At 39.9% G+C, this 22,617-nt stretch overlaps 1 protein-coding gene across 1 annotated transcript; it reads left to right on the forward strand.

Annotated features, from left to right (window-relative positions):
* The first annotated feature begins 927 nt into the window (after positions 1-927).
* LOC121368835 lies at positions 928-22,610 on the forward strand. The gene is made up of 10 exons (XM_041493581.1): positions 928-995; positions 2,317-2,509; positions 6,273-6,381; positions 8,204-8,858; positions 9,862-10,036; positions 11,457-11,652; positions 13,380-13,544; positions 17,871-17,943; positions 20,176-20,228; positions 21,749-22,610. The coding sequence occupies exons 1-10, from the start codon at positions 928-930 to the stop codon at positions 21,934-21,936; spliced, it is 1,875 nt and encodes a 624-aa protein (XP_041349515.1). The 3' UTR covers positions 21,937-22,610.
* Positions 22,611-22,617: the final 7 nt, after the last annotated feature.

Genomic DNA, 22,617 nt, shown 5'->3' on the forward strand with positions numbered 1-22,617 from the left:
GATAGATAACTAGTTTAACCGGGGGGGGGGGGGGGGGGGGGGGGTGGACAGAATTTTGAAAATAGCAATTAGTAAACGAAATTAGTACGATTAAAACAAAAAACAAAAAATTAAATTAAAAAATTAAAAAATTACAAGCTAAAAATAAAATGAATTGACTGCTCGGCCGAATATTTATATAATTTGGAGCATTTTTGAAGGACAGTCCAAAAATAAATAAGAGAAAAAAGAGAGGATCGGACTATTTAATAATATTTAAAAAAAGATGTAATTTCGACATAAAATTTTGAACGAAGGTCTAAATATATATATACCTATATGTCCACGTGAGTGGCCTCGTTAAGGCCGTTAGGGTGCGGAGGCTGAGCCTACGGCGAGCTGAGGAGCGGTGTCACACTCAGGGACGGGAGCAGATGACGTCTCGTGGCCAAGTCTTGGAGGACGACTTCGTAGCCGGCGCCGCAGATCGTCTTGACGATTCGATGGATGGTGTTGTTGTCCATTTCTGTCAGTAGAATCGCTTAGCGGTAGATCTTCTGGCGCCGGTGGGTCACGATGAGTCCCGTCCTGTTCTCTTGTAGCCTGAGTGTGTGGAGCTCATAGTGGCATCCGTCTGGTAGTGGTTTCCAGTTCTGGTTGGAAAACCGGCCCCTCAGCTTCGCTGTATCCGTGGTGTCACCCTGCACGTAGTCGTGGAACTGAGCCTTGAGTTTCCCCAAAGCCAAGTGCCAGTCATCCTTGCGTGCAGGGGCGTGAGGCTGTCGCGCTGGCTGGACTGAAGGAGATGTTGCCTTCCTCTTTCCAGCCGCCGTCGCACCAACAACATCCACATGCGGCTCAACGGGAGCGGTCTGTAAAGTCGACCGCTGCACCGGAGCAGGCATGGGCGTAGAAGTAGACACAGGAGGCGGCGGCGGCGACTGTGTCATGACGGTGTCCAACAGGCCTGTCGTAGCGTCGAAGGAAGTCTCCGCTGGTGGTGTCGAGAGCACAAGGTACAGCGTCTTGTCTCATCGCGAGCTCTAGTCGAGATGAGTTTTGAAAGAATTTTTCATTCCACATCAAATACTTTTACTTTGCTGTATTATTTGAAAAACTGTTCATGAATTGTTTTAAAAGGTATGGTCAGTGTACTGAAACCTGCCGTACACCTTCATAATGGGACCGGCCTCGGTGGCGTCGTGGCAGGCCATCGGTCTACAGGCTGGTAGGTACTGGGTTCGGATCCCAGTCGAGGCATGGGATTTTTAATCCAGATACCGACTCCAAACCCTGAGTGAGTGCTCCGCAAGGCTAAATGGATAGGTGTAAACCACTTGCACCGACCAGTGATCCATAACTGGTTCAACAAAGGCCATGGTTTGTGCTATCCTGCCTGTGGGAAGTGCAAATAAAAGATCCCTTGCTGCCTGTCGTTAAAGAGTAGCCTATGTGGCGACAGCGGGTTTCCTCTAAAAAAATCTGTGTGGTCCTTAACCATATGTCTGACGCCATATAACCGTAAATAAAATGTGTTGAGTGCGTCGTTAAATAAAACACTTCTTTCTTTCTTTCCTTCATAATGGATATAGTCTTAGAAGATTTCACAACTACTGCATCTGTTTAGTACTAAAGCATACCTAAAGTCGGACACCTGTTTCGTCTTTAGGACGCATTCGCTAACCAATGCAGAACGTACGCGCTAGCCCATATAGAACTTATGCCCGTGTTAGCAATACTGGCTAGAGATTTTCGAAGCTATCTTAGCGCTACAAAATTATAAAACCATTGTAAAATATGAGCCCTGGTTTGTTACGTGAGGTACTTAATGTCAAATTCAGCATTCGAGTTTGTACCAGTCTCAGTAGCACAGTAGTTAGCTTTAAGGCCGGTAGGTAGCGGGTTGGCATATCATTACAATTTTCCACCCAGAGTGCATTTTAACGGGTTCGCATATCATTACAATTTTCCACCCAGAGTGCATTTTAACGGGTTCGCATATTATTACAATCTTCCACCCAGAGTGCATTTTAACGGGTTCGCATATCATTACAATTTTCCACCCAGAGTGCATTTTAACGAGTATCTCTCAATAACCAACAACTAATTATTAACCCCTATTCTGGACAGCCCAAGAAGCTAACGCGTGTGTGCCCAGGACAGCGTGCTTGAACCTTAGTTTGATATAAGCATGACAAAAAAAAAAAACTAATTTTCACTCTAGCCCATGTACAATTTACTACCACAATAACCGTACGAGTCTTAATATTATATTCAGCATTAAAATTCCTAATTTTTTAATTTGAATTTGAATTTCTTTTTAATTTTTATTTTAAGTAATCCACGTTTACTGAGTTTTAGAAACACTGTTTCAGTTAATGGTGTCTCCATTGTTGGATCTGTCACCATGATCGACCTGAAGCCGTACTATAGACCTGCAGACCAAGTGATATGCGAGTTCAGAGAGAATGTCAACATTTCAGATGACGTCGAGACACTCTCTGTCAGGATTGATGGAAATACACTCAGGGTAAACCAGTGATTAATATGGCACTATTCACAAAGGAGGATTTAGGCAGGGATCCAAGGAACTACACTATATTAATTATACGCTCTCCCCCTCCCATTACCATTGGGCTATTTCTCGTTCCAGCCAGTGCACCATGACTGGTATATCAAAGGCCGTGGTGTGTACTACCCTGTCTGTGGGATGGTGCATATAAAAGATCCCTTGCTGATAATCGAAAAGAATAACCCATGAAGTGGCGACAGCGGGTTTTCTCTCTCAATATCTGTATGGTCCTTAACCATATGTCTGAATCCATATAACTGTAAATAAAATGTGTTGAGTGCGTCGTTAAATAAAACATTTCCTTCCTTCCTTCCCCCTTCCATTAAAACACTTAATCTGTGGAAACATGATTATAAAACTATTTAGCAAGACAACACAACCCACATCTACGATATAGGATTGAATGAATGGATGAATAGAATGCGTGAATTAATGAGTGGATTAATGAATGAATTAATGAATGAATACGTAAATTAATGAGTAAATTAGTGAATGGATGAATATATGAATCAATTGTTGGACCGAGGAATGCATGAATGAAAGGGTTGATGGATGGATGAATGGATGCACGAATGAACAGGTGGATAGATGGATGAATAAATGAATGGAAGGATGGATGGACGGACGGATGGAGGGAGGGAGGAAGGGAGGGAGGGAGGGATATAAGGATATCGATACTTAGCACGAACAACAAACCAACTTCCGTGTCTTTTTTTCATAGTATATACATATTATAATAATGTAAAGCAATCTAATTAAAATTAGCTCCACTGGTTAATAACTATTACCTGTGGATCTAACAGCACTCCGTTGGAGCTCATGTCCAGTTGACCTTTCATTCGACCAATCAAAACCTTACTTGAAAAATCATGCCAGTGATTTAAAAAGAATGTGAAAACATTCGGGATTATGCCGAGGGTATACGAAATGATTCGGGTGAATTACGAAGTATGCCGGAAACTAATTTCAATATAAAATTTTATATGAAATTCGTTTCAAAGCGAAAAACAACAAACCGTGATGGTATAGCCATAAAAGCTGTTTATACTAGTATACAATCCAGAGTTTATTACTGCACTTTTCCACTAGACCAGTAGAGCTAATTTGAATCAGATTGAATCTAAAGTGGGGTGGATAATATATTTTGTTTGTAGGATATCTCTTTACTCTTTAAATGTTGCTCAAGCCACCGTCCTAACCAAATATACGACTGGTGAGTCAACCTCTTGCAGCATTACGTATCGTTCATGACTAGACGTAACGTATCTTACCGATCACGAACATCCGGTCTGTGAATTAGAAACTCGCATGTCAAGTCACTCTCTACAGCCTCGCTGGATTGATTATGTCAGGCTTAAAATCATCTCCAAGAAAACTGCGAGATATAATTTCGGAATTTGACAAACTGCATGGAAACAGACACGACTCGTTTTCCCGCCTAGACTGACACTAAAACAATCCGCACGAAGTCGGCCAATAATTATTATTTCTGCCAACAGTGAAAATGAAGTAAAGGCACGCAAAGGATACATCAGACCCGTAGGGACGATATCTGGAAAAGGGGGTGGGCATAATAATAATAAGAGGGGCACAGTCTTTAGTGTGGGGGTGCGGAGAGAGGAGAGAGAGTGTGGGAGAGAGCGGGAGAGAGAGAGAGAGAGAGAGAGAGAGAGAGAGAGAGAGACCATTTTGTCTTCTTATACAGAGACTATAATTATTAAGTAGAGAGAGAGAGCATTATCCAGAACTACTCTCCTTTCACGAGAGAGAGAGAGAGTAGGAGAATTGATTTAATTATTGAGGCGAGGGGAGGAAGGAAGGAAGCCAAACGGAAAAATGGTGTGCTGTCAATTAGGACACGGGTGACACCCACCGCGGTTGAATACCGCCTGGCACCGCCTGCCCATTGACATGTATATTGTGGTACCATTTTGTCTTCTTATACAGTCCTTTTGACTATAAACTTATTAAGTAGTTGCAAAAGCCGTACACATGTACTATATATTCAACAAATAATAGACCCTAGTCTTTATTTCAGCAATATGTCGAAGCATTCCATCCCTGCAGTAAACTACTTATCCTTTCACGCATGCGGACTATACAACCTGTAGTACAGCCATTGTCGATAATCTGGCACCACTATTATATGGACGTCTGGCACGAATTCCTACCTCACGTAGGCGGTTCCGTAAATATCCTGAGCGCCAACTGGTATTGCTGTTTTGGCAGTAGTCAGTTGTCGGGTGGCGTACCCGTGTACGTCCTGCCCGGGGGTATCCCGTGTAAAATGGGAGGTCTTTGATCCATGTTGCTGGTAACGGTCCCACAGTCTGTGGTCGCCAGCCCTCAATTCTAAGTCCAATGGCATCTCTGCGGTTCATCAATTGCTTCATGGGCCAGGCAAAACACCCTGCACTTTTGGTCGGTGTTATGTTGCACTCGTACATAACGTCCTGGAACTACGAAATTAATTTGCTTGTATATCTAAAATAACGGGGTTAGCAGGCGCGTGTACAGGAATTTTAGCGGTGGGGGGGGAACGTGGGGTGTCATCTGTAAAATGGTGGCTTGACTACTTTGGTTCGGAAAAAATGTATTGAAAAAAGAAGCAAATTTAATTGAGCGAAGATGGTTGTGGGCGCGTGTACAGGAATGGTGGTGGTGGTGGGGAATGGGGGGGGGGGGGACGAAATTTAATTGACCCACTGTACGCTGGTGGTGCCTGGTCACCGAAACATATAACTGATTTCATCTTTGAATGACAATCCAGAATTGACCATAATGGGTAGATAGCGGGATTCATAAATGCACTGAACAACAGAAACGTAAATATACCCCCCCCCCCCCCCCCCGCCCCCTTAAAATGTGAATTTAAAATTATCTGTTAGCTTTTTATGTATATTAATATTAAAATTATCAATATCTTTAGGCCCATGTTGACAATCTGCTTACATAATTAATTGTGTGATGAAAAAACTAAATGTTTGCGTTTGTTTTTGTTTTTCTGTATATCACTGTATAACCCTGTGAGTCTGCTCGCCCGTCCGTCCCATGTGATCAATTTTAAAACAGTCCCAAATAAAGTAGTTGGGTATTTTTATTTCCTGTTTTCTTTTTCAAATCTGAAATACTAATATATCTTGACTATCTTTAAGAATGAATGAATGAATGCATGAATGTTTAACGACACCCCAGCACGAAAAATACATCGGCTATTGGGTGTCAAACTATGGTAATGCAAACAAATAAAGTGATGGTCAACATCAATATAAGAATTCAAGATGTAAATAAAAACAGTGTAAAGAACTGCAAAAATACAAATATCACAGATAGATACGGACTCAAAATTTCAATTTTGTGCTGTATTGGCCATTCTCAAAGATAATGTTACACCCCTGCACCACGGTGAGGTTACAGCACGCGCAGGGGCTATCTTTAAGAATACAATACAACTAAACACGACAGGGTTATAGCTTGGTGGTTGGGTGTATTTCGTTCTTACCAGTACTCCACGACTGGCACCACCAAAAGCCGTGGGATATACTATCCTGTTAGAAAGTATTGCTAATCGATAAGAGCAGCGGGTGTTTCCTCTCACTGTCCGCAATTAACATATCTTTTATGTTGGACACGTAATGGCGATATATTAAAATGTGCTGTAGTGTTGTAAATACATTCTTATTCCTTCCTTGTAAAAAATAACCTTTTTTTATTGTAACAGATCGTTTCTGAAGAGTTAACCAGTGATGGATTCGGTTATAATGTGATTTTAAAGAACCTCACGGCTAACGAGTGGAACTTCTATGGAAATGCAACGATGACTGTCAGAGGTAATAAATATAAAACTTAAAGGTGCAGATTTAAAGTTGCATAATGACGTCTTCCCATTAACTTTTTAAATTAACTTTTACTTTCAAATGTAGGCCTAAACATTACACCTTCGACTACAGCGCCTACTCAGTAATATTGAAGTCAAGTGATTGAATTACTAGTATATTTTGTTTTCTACTCGGAGAATTATAGACGGATTTATTTCAGGCAAACACACCAAGTTTTCTGTCTTTGTGTAACTCGTCTGTCTCTAACGGTACTATTGGGCTATTTCTCGTTCCAGCTAGTGCTCCACAACTGGTATATCAAAGGCCGTGGTATGTGCTATTCTGTCTGTGGAATGGTGCATATAAACGATCCCTCGCTACTAATGGAAACATGTAGTGGGTTTCATCTTTAAGACTATTATGTTCTATCTAGTTGTCGACAGTCGATTTGCCAGATTTTGTTAATTTTGCCGATTTCATAAAATTTATTACAGCGTGAGAAGGCAAGAATGTAGTCAAACTAAACGCAACTCTGTTTACATGCCGTGCACGCATATTGCAATTTCAATATTCCCGAGATATTTATGCAAAGATTATGTGTGGAATCGATTAATTTGTAATTATTATAAGTAAATGTAAATTGCCAAATATGGCCAGGCACACGCAACTATGATATAGCACCTTTAAGAAATACACTAAACGCAGTTCTAAATATCTCCTGTTTAATGTATCTATCATCACCTTTTTATCAGTAGACATATTTTTAAAGCATTTCTAGAAGGGATGGTGGAGGGTATGTAGACATTTGCTTCCTGGTGTCGCACAAAGTTTAATTTTAGTATTCACAATGATTTATAATTATCTTTTACGTAGAAGCTCCAGTAGAAAAGAATCTATGACGATCATTGCCCTAGGGCTGCCGCCGTAGAACTATTAAAGTGTCAACTCCTTCCTTCAGAAACAATCTGTTTGTCTGTCGTATCAGATTGGTTAAAGACACGTACATTGTCTAACACCAGACAGTCCGAACTTAGGTTACAGGACGGGCTGGGAAAGTGTGACATTTGAAAAAGGCTGCGATTTTCAAAAATAGACAGAATCTCTTCCTCTTTCCTCTTTTTGGAGTACAGTTTTAGATTTTTAAAAATTCCTATTTTTAGTATTCAGATCAATAAAAGTGTTTGATACCACTGAATACAAATTTACAGTTTATCAGTATATTACTTACATCATCATCATCAGTATACTAAAACTAATACCAGGTTTAAAAAATAATGTTAAAATACTTAAAAGTAGAATCTATAGGTTTTACTTGTTCAATAAAATAATTCAAAACAATAACAAGTTAATTATTTCTTAGCTCGTAAACCTGACCAGAAATCCGTGACATCATATGATGTTAAAAATAATAATGATTTTGTTTGTGCGAAAAATCTTAATGAAAAGCCTTACATTGCTCATTCGTTTAGATGCTTTCGTGTTATTAACAATTCATTTATTTTATGATTTTATGTCCATGCTAAAGCTATGTTTACAGATACACGGATACGGATCCAATCATGCGGCAAATGAATTTGGAAATGGGAATTCGACAATCGAATATAATATTCACACATGTACATGTAATACAAGTCTTACCAAACTAAACGAATATGGGAAGCTATTTTTGTCAACTTCCGGCGTGCGTTTTGGCGTGTCCGTATTCGGACATATGTGAACACCTCCGTTAAAAAAACATTAGCGATTTTTGCCGTATCCGTATTCGTGTATATATGAACTCAGCTTAAAGTTGTGGTTGTTATAAATATTGAAGTTTTTAGCGTTTGTGTTTTAGATGACACTGGAGCAGGCAGTCTCGTGAGATGCAAAGTAGAAGTAAAATTTCAAATGTCTTCTACCAACCACACCCCTACATTCGAATTTGTGTCAGATTATGCATACACTCCACCAGTCAACGTAAGCGTAAACCCGCCGGCGTCTAACGCCATCAAAATAATGCAGCCAATCGGAGGCAGCGTTTCAATGACGTTCGTCGAAGATGGCTTGGCGCCAAAAGTTGAAGTGATCACACCATACGAAACAGAATCCAACGAAACGATGATAACAATGCAGACGATCTACGTGACAGGGAACGTCTCAAGGGGTCTGCAGGAAGATATTAAAATCCAGTTGAGTGACGTAGAGACAGTGTTAAAATCCACCCTTGAGACGTATCAGCGGGATATTGGAACAGTCCAGCTACCGAATCTGACGAGGAATGCTTCTTTCGCCGATGCAGAGTTGGCGGTTGTTTTCGAGGCCCGACTGGAAGATTATGCGTCCCTGACGAATGGTTCCGAGTTGAAGATTGGGACCGGGGTGAAATATGGCGACTCTTTCATATGGGTGTCCGACATGACCTTCGTAGTGAATGTCCCGGATGCAGAAAACAGGCGACCATTTCTTGGGTTGACTCTGTCCCAGTCTAAAACGTGCACTCGGGATGGAAGGTAGCAAAATGATTGGTTTTTTATATTTATTTATTTATTTTATTTTACATAAACGAATTAATTAATTAATTTAATTTAATTAGGATACTCAAGGAGCCAGTCTAATCCAATAAAGCAGGGCGCACTATTTGACGCGAATCGTCATTTTGTTCGCGTGTCAGTTACATAACTTTAAAGTATGCCAAAGGGCTACGTAATGAACTGCTATATTAAAATATAGAATGTTGCACTTAGGATCACAATCCCCTAATAAAACAAAACAAAAAATATATTTTTAAAAGGATAAAAACTGGTACATAATGAAATGAGTGCCGTGCAATATTGAACGAGCTACCCTTTTGTTAAAACTCGTTACAAGTTTGTCAACCCACATAAATTTTAAACGAAATGGTAGCGACTTTAATATTCTGTTTATAGTATTTTATCGATTTTCAGCAAACTAAAATAGGACATAACCATTTGATGTGAATCAAGACATTATTAACTCCTAAATATATGGGTAATAATATGCTTAATAGTATGTCATGGTGAATGACTGATATAAATTTAAGATGAGGTTTTTCATTCCGACCAATTCCCGTTAGTTAAATTTCGGGCATTAATAATGACACCCAGATGGGTTATGTGAAGATATTGATACAACTGTATATGATTTTATTGTATGGTTGAGTAATAAGCATGTACGTCTTTAAGATTTTAACTTTACATAACTGACCCTCGTCACAGTAAACGAGAAAGAAAGACCCCTCCCCTAGACAATACGGCACAAGGTGGAGAAGGGGCCAAAAATGCTCTGATAAGTGCACACGAATCGAAAGGTTAAGTCTCACTACACAGTTCACATCTAGAGCTAGAGTCCCACCTCCAGCCTACCTACCCCCCCCCCCCCCCCAGCCCCCCTACCCCCCCCCCCCCCCCGTTTTACGGTTACGCATTTTTTAAATGTTAGTAGTGTACTTATTTGTTTTAGTTTTTTTCATGGTTCATTTTCTTTGTTTTACAGCATTCTGTTAAATCTGCTGGTTAACGCAAAGCACGAATCAAATTCCACAGCCACTGCCTATGACGTCATCATCAATATGTATCTCCTGACAGCTATGACGTATAAGGGGCTGCAGTATCTGCCCATGGGATATTCGTTCAACGTCAACCAGACGGGCAACAAAATACAGATAGATGTAATAGGCAACTTTAACGATTTTGTGTCACTTTCCTATGATCAAACATCAGTCAGCTATATACACAATACACAAATTCAGTTAACGTAGTCACTTTTTCTGCATGTTTCAGCGACTAAACTCTTCTAGATGCAACATATCTGTCAAGTATTGGGCATCATTTATCTTGATTTACGTCAATGAGGGTGTCATTAATATTATGAAAGGTCTACTAATCAAATATTTGGACAGTAGCACAGGCACCATTATGAACAGTATGGCACAGTGAGCTGAGTGAATACAGAACAGTTAAATCATAGAAACTCAAAAATCTTTTACTAGAAAAAAAGAAAGAAAGAAAAGTTTGTTTTGTTTAATGACACCACTAGAGCACATTGATTTATTAATCATCGGCTATTGGATGTTAAACATATGGTCATTTTAATAGTCATAAAGAAGAAACCCGCTACATTGTTTTGTTTATCAGTAGCAAGGGATCTTTTATATACACCATCCTACAGACAGGATAGCACATACCACGGCCTTTGATATACCAGTCGTGGTGCACTGGCTGGAACGAAAAAAATAACCAAATCGGCCCACCGACGGGGATCGATCATAGACCGACCGCGCATTAAGCGAGCACTTTACCACTGGGCTACATCCCGCCCCGTATATTAGAAATGCGCCTGTGATATAAATTTGGTATGAACTGGCTTCTCCTGGAATATTCAAAGATAGAGAGATTAATGAATGAATGTATGGATGGGTGGGTGGAAAGATGGATCAAGACACTGCATGCATGCAGTCGTGCATCCGAGAGAAATAGGGGCGTAGCGTGGTCTGGACTTGGGGGGGGGGACGGGCGGGGGGGGGGGGGGGTGTCGAATATGTACCTAGCGAACCCTTTTGTCTACATTTCCCCTTGGCACTTACATAGTCAAGTTAATATGGAACTGTAAAAGTATTTTAGCCTCAGCGTGTATTCGAACCCTCCGAAACCCCCAGTCTACACCCCTAAGAAATAAAAAATAAAAATGAGAGTACTTTCATGGGAGAATACAGGGTTTTATAGAGGAGGGAGGAGGTCACACAATTTAAAAAAGGGCAATTTGAGTTTATTGAAGACAAATGAGCCCAAGCTTCCAAAAACTATTGATATTCGTAGGGGAGTTGGGTTCGTTTGGCATGCTCCGGGAAAAATTTGAAATAAAGATGCCCAGAGACACGTTTTCAGAGCAATTTAGTGTTTGTGAATATATGTGTATATATACATGTGTGTGTGTGTGTATATATATATATATATATATATATATTTAAACAAAAATAAAACGGCACTTAAGACGGTGGGGTGGGGGTGGGGAGGCTGCCACGGGACCCTGTGACAACCCCCTCAGGATCTGCCAAAAGTATTCAATTAAACACTTTTATTTTCTGCCAGATCGGCCGTCTGACGTTCAGCGATCCGACAGTGATCTCCATCGAGGAGGTGGTCGACATGGAGGACCCGCGAATCAAGTCCACGTCGCCGCCGTACACCGTCGTGGCCGAGGTCATCTACAACGACCGGTGGCGAAACAAGACGGACTTCTCAACACCTCTAACGCACACCAGTCTCAACCTAGACAAGAAGTGCTGTATGTTGTATGATTATTATCTGTTTCGTCAGTAATCATAATTATACTTCTATGACCTTTCAGAAAGACATGAAATTTCGTAGACACCATCACATATTTCCGTTTCTGAAGGGCACGACATACATCAGTCTCAACTTCAACAAGAAGTGCTGTATGTTTAAACATTGTTTATAATTATTGTCCGTTTCGTCGTTAATTATAATTATGAAGTACTATGACCTTTCAGAAACAAATGCAATTTCGTAGACACCATCACATATTTCCGTTTCTGAGTGGTACGAGACTCATCAATCTCAACCTCGTCAAGAAGTGCTGTACGTTGTATAATTATTATCAGTTTCGTCAACAATTATAATTATTATATAAAGTACTTCTATGACCTTTCAGAAAACCTTCATGAAATTGCGTAGAAACCATCACATATTTCCGTTTTTGAGGGGAAAAGAAAGAAATGTTTTATTTAACGACGCACTTAACACATTGTATTTACGGTTATATGGCGTCAGACATATGGTTAAGGACCACACAGATATTGAGAGAGGATACCCGCTGTCGCCACTTCATGGCTACTCTTTTCGATTGGCAGCAAGGGATCTTTTATATGCACCATCACACAGACAGGGTAGTACATACCACGGCCTTTGATATACCAATGGGCCCACTGACGGGAATCGATCCCACACCGACAGCGCATCGAGCGAGCGCTGTACCACTGGGTTACGTCTCGCCCACTTTTTTGAGGGCGCTGTATGTTTATAATTAGTATCTGTTTCGTCAACAATCATAATTATTATATGAAGCACTTCTATGACCTTTCAGAAAACCTTCATGAAATTGCGTAGAAACCATCACATATTTACACTTTTGAGGGGCACGGCATACATCAGTCTCAGTCTCGACAAGAAGTGCTGTATGTTTATAATTATTATCTGTTTCGTCAACAATCATAATTATGAAGCACTTCTATGACCTTTCAGAAATACGTACATGAAATTTCGTAGCCATCATTACATATGTTCGTTTGTGAGGGTCACGGGCGCGATCACAACCCTGCATGCCTCTATTTGAAATGCTCGTACTTTGTCTCGGAACAACACCAACTATTTTTTGAAGTGTGATTTTCGAGATCCTCTTCCTCATTTTAGGGGCGGGATGTAGCCCAGTGGTAAAGCGCTCGCCTGATGTGCGGTCTATCTAGGATCGAACCCCATCGGTGACCCATTAGGTTATTTCTCATTCCAACCATTGCAACACAACTGGTATATCAAATGACGTGGAGTGTGCTATTCTGTCTATGGGATCCCTTACTACTAATGGGAACATGTAGAGGATTTCTTCTCTAAGACTTCATACCTGAATTACCAAATGTTTGAAACCCAATAGCCGATGATTAATAAATCAATGTGCTCTAATGTTGTCGATAAAAATAACAAAAAACACACACCCAAAACGTTTTATTAATACACTATGCTTGATCATTCGTCGGTGGGCCCATTGGGCTATTTCTCGTTCTAGCCAGTGCAACGCGACTTGTATATCAAAGGCCGTTGTATGTGCTATCCTGTCTATCCTGCTATCCACATGACGTCATATAAGGGGTTTGCACCACACATCTTATTAGTGGTACTTGGTTTGTGTGTTTAAAGGAACATGATATACAGTTTAAAAAAAAAAATATCAAGTATTTTACTTGAAATTAAATTTCTCTTTTTATGACCTATTTCCAGCCAAGAAACTGATATGGACTACGGGCGCCAACTGTACCTGTCTCTTTGACTTAGCTCGGTCTGACTGCGCGTGTTGTGACGCAAGAGCACAGCAGTGTGGACCAGATAATTATAACGAATGCGCACCTCTAAACGAAATGTGGCGATGCAGTCCATACATCAGCGGTAAGTTTTTGAGAACCAGTCTGTAATGCCATAGGCGAGTCTTCAGTGTGCCTGAACCTAATAGTGGATATAAGCACAGACATTTTAATTGAAAAACAAAAGCTAATATTACATAAGCATCATTATTATCCAGAATACCTTCGGATTTGTTTTGATGGGGTGGGGGTGGGGGGGGGGGGGGGGGGGGGGGAGATGAATTGTTGGAACTAACTAGTATGGCAGGCAAACGACGCTAGTGGGTCTTGGGCATGCCCCCTAGACATTTTTGAAATCTAGAGACTCTGAAACATCATTTTGCAGCCTTTTCAGGGAGGTTACATACTCAAAACGTCAATATCAAAAAGCAGTAAAAACATTTTTGAAGGGGCAACTGATCCCCTTGCCCTGCCCGCTAGCTACGGCCCTGGTCTTATTTAAATTGACATTTAAAATTAACGTCTGCCCTTCCTTCTATTGCCATAAGACAATGGCTGCTCCCTTGGCAAGAACATATATTAAACTCCAGGGCCGTACCCTAATCAAAATCCTAGTGGGGCGCACTACTTTTTGTAAACAAATGAAACACTATACAAATTAAACCTTGAGATGTGTATGCTATTTTTTAGAGTGAAAAAGAAAAGAAAAAAAAAAAGTGAGATTCTCGGGGGGGGGGGGGGGTAGAGGTGTGGGGGGGGAGGGCGGAGAGATCGGCTCTGAACTCTATCCTAAAATGATTAAAATGCATACAAATAAAACTAGACAAAGTTGCCACTAAGCATAAATTAAATAAAAAATATTTTTTGCTTTTGTACACCTTTACTGGGTACAGTAATGATTCAATGAGTAAGTTAACGTCGTCTTCCGGCACAAAATGTTAAAGTTTATTCGCATGTTGTACACTTCATTCTTTAGAAAGGTAAACAAAAATAACAGAACTTTCTAAACTTTAAAACACGCACGCACGCACGCACGCACAAACAAACAAACACACAAAACCTGCACTTTTTTCTTCGGTTTGTTTTTGCACGTATGCTGGCCAGTGGCGGATCCAGAAAATCCACTTAGGGGGCCCCAATGACATGAGGCGGAATGCCATGGGAACCTTGGGGGAGGTTTGGAGGAGGATGACAATTAATATGTAATAAAATTATAATTGTCGCAAATTTTAGGGGGCCCCTGGCCCCCACTAGATCCGCCTCTGCTGACCATAAAATCGGCACTGGTCTTTACAATATTGTTTTAACGACTGCCGCAGTTGTTTGTTTTAGTGAGTAATGCGTTAACAATTGTCAATAAAATCGACAATCTAACTCTTGAGTTTATTTGTTGTCCGCAATTCTCTAGGTATGGTAGTAATAATTAAGAAATAAAACTTTTAATATTCGAACGAATATTTGTTCTGTCTCTTCACGATGGGCTCTTATTTAATTAAAACACTTGCAAGAAACATTAAAAAGATATGATAATTTCAAATAATACACTTTTTGGGAGCAATTGGTGTATGTTTGTGTGTGTCATTATTCGATATATTATCGCTTAAGCATGTCGAAATAACCACGTCTTATTAGAAAAACAATATCGGCGTGAACATGATTACAAAAAGATCTGTTCTAACTGCCTCTTCTCAAGCACAGATTAAAGTTTTTCCAATAAAGTTTAATTTATGGCCGTCCCCAAGATGTGTCTGGCGCCAGTGATATTGCTAATAAAGCCTAATGGAACAGCAAGGGCCTACATTTGGAATTTTATCCCTAGGAATGGCCTCCAGCGTTTCTGTCATGGTTAGCGCATGGCAATTTATTTCACAGCTATCGGCAAGTAGTGGACTGGCCCGTGTTCAGCGAAAGCGATCAACGCTGACGTTCGCGAAATATTGGTCTGGGCCTTGATTTGGTCATTTGGATTAAAGTCGCGGACCCTAGTTTCAAATCCTGAAAATGGTCACTAAGTTTGGCTAATATACAAACCTGTAACACATTTGAATAACGTTACAATAGAGTGAAACAAGAGTCTGTGACATTGAAACGGAGAAATACTCTTAAAATATAGATTACAGCTCGTCTCCATAACCGTTAAATTTCGAGGTACGTGCGTTTTTAAAAATATGAAAAAAAAAAGAGCATTTTGTGGCATTAGAAACACTACGATGACCAGATACACTTCTAAACAACAAAATCTAAATAATGTCTGATGATAATTGTCAAAAAGGGCTATAAAAGTGAAAAATAGGTCTTATTGTTTAAAAACTAAGGTTTGTCACTTTAACGTGAAGCGCATAACCCAATGTAGCGAACGTATTACTATTATTATTTTGCTCGATGTGACTGAACTCAGGCCTGGTTTCTATTCACCCGTTCTCTAGGAAACCATTTCGCTTTAATACGACCCAGGACAATTATTGGCGATCCGGGCTCAACGACATCCAGAGTTTGTTAAGACCATGATACCTCTGGGAAAGTCTTCGAAAAGCCGAGCAATAAAAAAGGGTGTCTTCCATAGAATGACAACCGAAAATAACCTGCTAGTGAATCAGTTAAACAAAATCCAATCAAGACAGCGTTGTTGAAGCTTTTTCTTTCGCTGATTGACTACAGAAAGTGTTGTTATATCTCCAATTGTCTTCTTGAAAATGATGAAGAACGACGGGAACGGGAACAAAACCAACCAGAGAATAGATCCACCGAGGGGACTTGATCCTTCGACCCAATCACCTCAGGCGCGCAGAGGCAGTCCATGCTGTTAGACCAATATGTTGGACTATATCCCCAGGATAGCGTGCTTGAACCTAAATTGAACATTGGCACGTCATGTAATGTAACGAGTAACTCTGCACTGTCCATGCTGTTAGACCAGTGTGTTGGACTAGGTCACCAGGATAGCGTGCTTGAACCTTAATTGAACAAAGACACGTCAGGTACTATAACGAGTAACTCTGCACTGTGCTGGACAAGTTTTACGACATATGTCTATTTCTGAACTCATGCCCAGGGCAGATGTGCCTGAACCTTAAGTGGATTGAGAAACACAAATAGTAGACACGTGTGCAGAGGCAGGTTCAGAGGTCGACCCCCCCCCTCCTTGTTCGTAGCGAATTTACTTCTTAGTTTTAAAATTAATTTTCTTGCGGATCATGACTCGAAACCCCCTAGAAATGTCTAGACTCCACCCTGCACGATTTCCTGTACACTCGATTGAGTGCCCGTCCGTAATAAAAGTAATATTAAGTTAAAGAATTGTTGCATGTTGCATGTTGCAAGATGTGTTATGGTTACTTAACAGAACGAGTAGTATTAGTCAATCTGATTAAAATTAGCTCTCCTGGGTCTACCAGTAGATCTAACAGCATTGCGTGGACTCCCATGTCCAGGTAACATTTCATCTATAAATAACAATTTAAATATTGACCAATTACACTTTGCCTTTTATAGCGTCATTCGGGAGCATGTAAATTCTAAAAATATCGGGCTAACTATTTATGCAATAGGCGAACTTGTGTGTCTATTTCAACATTTAAAAAACAGGGGGGGGGGGGAATGCAGTAATAAACTCTGGATTGTATACTAGTATAAACAGATTTTATGGCTATACCATCACGGTTGGGTTTTTTCGTCTTGGAACGAATTTTATATAAAATTTTATATTGCAATTAGTTTCCGGCATACTTTGTAATTCAGCCGAATCATTTCGTATACCCTCGGCATAATCCCGAATGTTTTCAAATTCTTGTCAAATCACTGGCATAATTTTGCAAGTAAGGTTTTGATTGGTCGAATGTAAGGTCAACTGGACATGAGCTCCAACGGGCTGCTGTTAGATCTACATGTAATAGTGGAGCTAATTTTAATTAGATTGAGTATTAGTACAATACAGGTATAATTTTTGTTTTTTTTTTCATAAATATATTTGTATTTTCAACATTTTAACTTGTTTTGGTGAAAAGCGTTATATTGCAATCGCTATGTCCAATCAACGACGTACACCGTACACTGTACTTTCTCGGGGCGGGAGGTATCCCAGTGGCAAAGCGTTCGCCTGATGCGCGATCTGTCTAGGATCGATCCCCGTCGGTGGGCCCATTGGGTTATTTCTCGTTCCAGCCAGTGCACCACGACTGGTATATCAAAGGCCGTGGTATGTGCTATTCTGTCTATGGGATGGCACATATAAAAGATCCCTTGCTGCTAATCGAAAAGAGTAGTTGCGACAGCGGGTTTCCTCTTTCAATAACCGTGTGGTCTTTAACCATATGTCCGACGCCATATAACCGTAAATAAAATGTGTTGAGTGCGTCGTTAGTCGTTAAATAAAACATTTCCTTCCTTCCTGTACGTTCTCTTTTTCTCTTAGGTTTCCACGCGTACAGCACAATGCCTGGTATGTCGGGAGATTCGTACGAATGTGACGCTGAATACAAATACAAGTGAGTTCAACATACAGAGTAGCTGACAATAACCATTCGGTCCAGTTAATCTACATACATGGCTGTTAAAGGGACAGTCCTGAGTTTGCTACGTTGTAAGATGTTTCCGACTAATAAAATATTTCTTCGATTAAACTTACATATTAAATATATTTTCTTGTTTAGAATATCAGTGTTTGTATATTCAATGTGTTTCTGGTCGTCTTTATATTTGTAAGAAGCCCAAACTGGATTTTGTCTTCAAATAATTTCGAAAAAATATATTTTAGGAAATAAAATGAAATATAACCTGGTACAAATATTAGAACGATCCGAAACACGTTTAATATATTATGCAGAAAAATATATTTGATATGTAATTACAATCGTTAAAAAGTCTCTGTTAGTCGATAACATCTTAAAAATTGCAGCAAACTCAGGAATGTCCCTTTAAAATGTTTCTATTCATTCATATGTTTATATTCATCTCACATCTAAGGCATGTCCACTTTTTTGGACGTAAAACGTTTTTGGCCGTCCTTCAAAAATCTTTGTTTATTTTTTTGGGCGGGTAAATAGTTCGATACTCTTTATTGTCGACAGTCCGTCTAAATAGCTCAAATCACCTTCACATTTTAGATGAGCACTCAGATGTTTTGTGTGGCCTCTAATTTTAACCAGCAGGTTAATCTCAACTTTTACTAAATTTATTCAAAATTCCGCCCACCTCAAACTTACCCCTCCCTCACTTCAATCCCGGACTTAGTTACTGGCGAAATCAGAGGTTAAGTCCAGCATGGACGTGCCTGAAACCTTCGTGGTATACGGGAAATCAGAGGTTAAGTCCAGCATGGACGTGCCTGAAACCTTCGTGGTATACGGGCACGTCAATAAAGTTCTGGACCCCGTTCCACGAAACGATCTTAGCCCTAAGATTACCGTAAGCGCATAGCTAAGATTGCTTCCCGTTTGTCCTTAATTCATGTGCTTATAGTTTAAGGTAATCCGTAATCCGTAATGCGTAATACGTTGCAATCACATTCCATGCCAATAGGTTTAGCATATTCCATTTATTATTCATCTCCGTACGCGTGTGCATGACGTCTGCTTATCTAATCGCTCTATGTATTATGGATTACGCACACTCATACAGATTACAGCGGCGAACACACTCTTTCGCGTTTGTGGACGTATGTGTTATCCGTATACGTAAAAAAACCCCGGTTCTGTTCAAATCAATAGGCATGGACACATCTGTTTGCGTTTACGTATGTGTACGTAACGTACGCAATGGGAATTTCGATCTTACGTCATATTGTTTTGCATCATGAGTAGTAGTATCGCCACGTTGTTCTAGCCATGCCTCGAACAAATAACAAAATAGATGTTGAAAAACTAATTAATTAATTAATTTCTCTTTGCTATTTCTGTCTCTGTCCGTTAAGTATATAGGCCATTGACGTCATTAGCAACTCATCAAACTTGTGTTTAGCTTTAATGAATCATTTTAACATTTGCTTTCACACGCGCGCACAAATACACGAGCGTGCACTTGTATTCAGTTTCTATCGATTGAGAGGCCAGTAGGAAGAATATTTTAATGGGAAGGGGGAGGGGAGGTGGAGGGAGGCTTCTCGGATGTGCAGACATGATTCCCACGAGAGATTTTGAGCTTTGCGTGATATCGGACGTGATTATACAATACAATAGAAAAGTGTTTATTCAACTTTAAGGCCACCTGCCCACAGTACATCTATTTCACTCAGCTGCATACAAACACATTTGAATGATATATATAAACATGGTGTACATTCAATTTTCAATACAGTGTATAAAGAAATAAGTGTAGTATTTGTCCATTTATGTTGCTCCGTTACAAGCATGACCTTGGACGTGATTAGCAATTAACAGTGTTAATGGTTATTACTGTATGATATGCATTATTTATATGAAAAGTCAGAGATATAGTTCATGTATTATTACTTATTACCGTAATCCATTAGATATTTAATTTCACTTTTTAGGTATTAGATTTCATTTAACCAAACTCAGTGCTTCCATCTGACATCTGATTGCCGATAATTGCTGAAAACAATACTGTGTACATTACTATTGTTAATACCACAGTTTTCATAGAAACAGATTAAACACGAATTGTCATGGTACAATGTCGAGCTGCTTAATACCTTCACGAATCTGGATAATGTATAGTTTGTTTTGATTCTGTACTTGTAACGCATCTTCAAATTTCAGACTTCGATCATTTCTTGTGTCCTGCCATAGGAAAGTGTCTGGCCTCTATCAAGGTTTGTATTCATAAGTTCTTAGTGTAGATCTATGGATGGATTGGTAATAGGGAAACAATGTGTAGAGGCCGGGACGTAGCCCAGTGGTATAGCGTTCGCTTATGAATGGTCTGTTTAGGATCGATCCTTGTCGGTGGGCTCATTGGGCTATTAGACGTTCTAGCCAGTGCACCACGACTGGTATATCAAAGAAAGAAAAAAAAAGTTTTATTTAACGACGCACTCAACACATTGTATTTACGGTTATATGGCGTTAGACATATGGTTAAGGACCACGCAGATATTGAGAGAAGAAACCCGCTGTCGCCACTTCATGGGCTACTCTTTTCGATTAGCAGCAATGGATCTTTTATATGCACCATCCCACAGACAGGGTAGTACATATCACGGCCTTTGATATGCCAGTCGCGGTGCACTAGCTGGAACGAGAAATAGCCCAATGGGCCCACCGACGGGGATCGATCCCACACAGACCGCGCATCAAGCGAGTGCTGTACCACTGGACTACGTCTCGCCCTTTGGTATATCAAAGGCAGTAGTATGTTTTTATTATCTATGGGATTATGCATAAAAAACATCCCTTGCCACTAATGGAGAAATGTAGCAAGTTTCCTTTCTTTGACTATATACAAAAATTACCGAATGGTTGACATCCAATAGACGATGATTAACAAATCAATGTGCTCTAGTGGTGTTGTTAAACAAAACAAACTTTAACTATACCAACGAGTAGCAACCAAGGCGTTATAGCTGAAAATTATTGATGGGCAATCCGCTCTCGGTGTCCATGGTACTTGCAGGGGCTGGACATAGCCAGTGGTAAAGCGCTCGCTTGATGCGCGGTCGGTCTGGGATCGATCACCGTCGGTGGGCCCCTTGGGATATTCTGTCTGTGGGATGGTTCATATAAAAGATCCCTTGCTACAATTGGAAAAAAAATGTAGTAGGTTTCCTCTGTAAGACTATATATCAAAATTACCAAATGTTTGACATCCAGTAGCCGATGATTAATATATAAATGTGCTCTAGTGGTGTCGTTAAACAAAACAAACAAACCAAACACACACAATCAGACTCATTGAAAAGTGAGAACCTCTTGCCGTATAACCCCTAAATAACCCAGTCTCCAACAAATTCTTACTGAACCTCCAGCATACGCCAAACATATTTGAAAAACAAATAGAAAAAAGTGCCATTTTGTCTACTTGGAGGAGATCCTTCATTATTGTGCCTTGATTTTTCTCTTCTTCTTCATCGCTATTTTGTTTACTGCCACCTTGCATATTTTATCTGCCCCGTGTTCAGCGACAAAGAGTGATATGACGTTAAAATTAATGTGAAGCGCATAAAACCAGTCTGCCGAACATTTTTTTTGCTCGATCTGGTTGACTGGGCCCTGCTAAAACAAAATGCATGTAAATGTATTAATAAACAACAACCCCAATAATTATGCGTGTAGTTTTCTAATGATCGCTTGATACATTTATCATTATTTTCGAATGTTTTTTCTATTCCAATAGACGTCAGCCCATTGGTTGGTTTGCTGCTGGGTAAAGACGACTCGTCACAGGAACTGTTCGGAATCTCCAATCACGGCCGTGCTTACGTCATGAGCAAAGATGCTGGGAAAACATGGTGGAACATACCGGAAGTCGTTTACAACACGGCGAAATCAAAACCCACGTTCACATCCGCGGTTTTGACCTGATATCGATTTCCCATTAGATGTTGATTTCCTATGAGTTACTTGCAGAAAATATTGATGCACATCGCTGAAGCAGATATCGATTTTAAACGACCTTCGTGACGTTACCATTCAAATAGTTCTGCAATTTCAGTAGATGACATCTTTTGAAAAGTTGTAATATGCACAGAAGACTCCGAAGTTTTACACATTGTATAATTTTACCAATTATATTATATATTTAACATAAGACCGATTTCAGATATGAAAGACCTTTATTAATTAGTATAACATACATTAATTGACAAACTTTCCAAGAAAAGTTAAAACATAATATATAATAAAAGTATAAACACGACGAACTACAAGTATAATTATGTACAGCTACTAAAATTTATAAGTCGATGTCTTTCGAGCTGTTTAAAGGGATTGCCCCCGAATTAGCTGACGTTTTGACACGTCTACGCCAAGCAGATTTGTTTGATGACTAAATTTACATATTAAATATATTTTCTTGTTTAGGATATCAGTATCTGTATAAACAAGGTGTTTGTTGCCGTCCTAATGCTTGTTATAGCACCGGCCTCGGTGGCGCAGTGGCTAAGCCATCGGACTATAGACTGATAGGTACAGGGTTCGCAGCTCGGTACCGGCTCCAACCCAAAGCGAGTTCTTAAGGGCTCAGTGGGTAGGTGTAAGGCCACT

The sequence above is a fragment of the Gigantopelta aegis genome, chromosome 3 (genome assembly GCF_016097555.1).
Source record: "Gigantopelta aegis isolate Gae_Host chromosome 3, Gae_host_genome, whole genome shotgun sequence".
Taxonomy (NCBI): domain Eukaryota; kingdom Metazoa; phylum Mollusca; class Gastropoda; order Neomphalida; family Peltospiridae; genus Gigantopelta; species Gigantopelta aegis.

What these genes read in the sequence shown, in the direction of transcription:
- LOC121368835 (XM_041493581.1), top strand. Translation starts at nt 928, where the DNA reads ATGACGGTGTCCAACAGGCCTGTCGTAGCGTCGAAGGAAGTCTCCGCT. An exon ending in ACGTGCACTCGGGATGGAAG is followed by an intron (nt 8,859 to 9,861) that starts GTAGCAAAATGA and finishes TTTGTTTTACAG; the next exon opens with CATTCTGTTAAATCTGCTGG. An exon ending in CAACCTAGACAAGAAGTGCT is followed by an intron (nt 11,653 to 13,379) that starts GTATGTTGTATG and finishes ACCTATTTCCAG; the next exon opens with CCAAGAAACTGATATGGACT.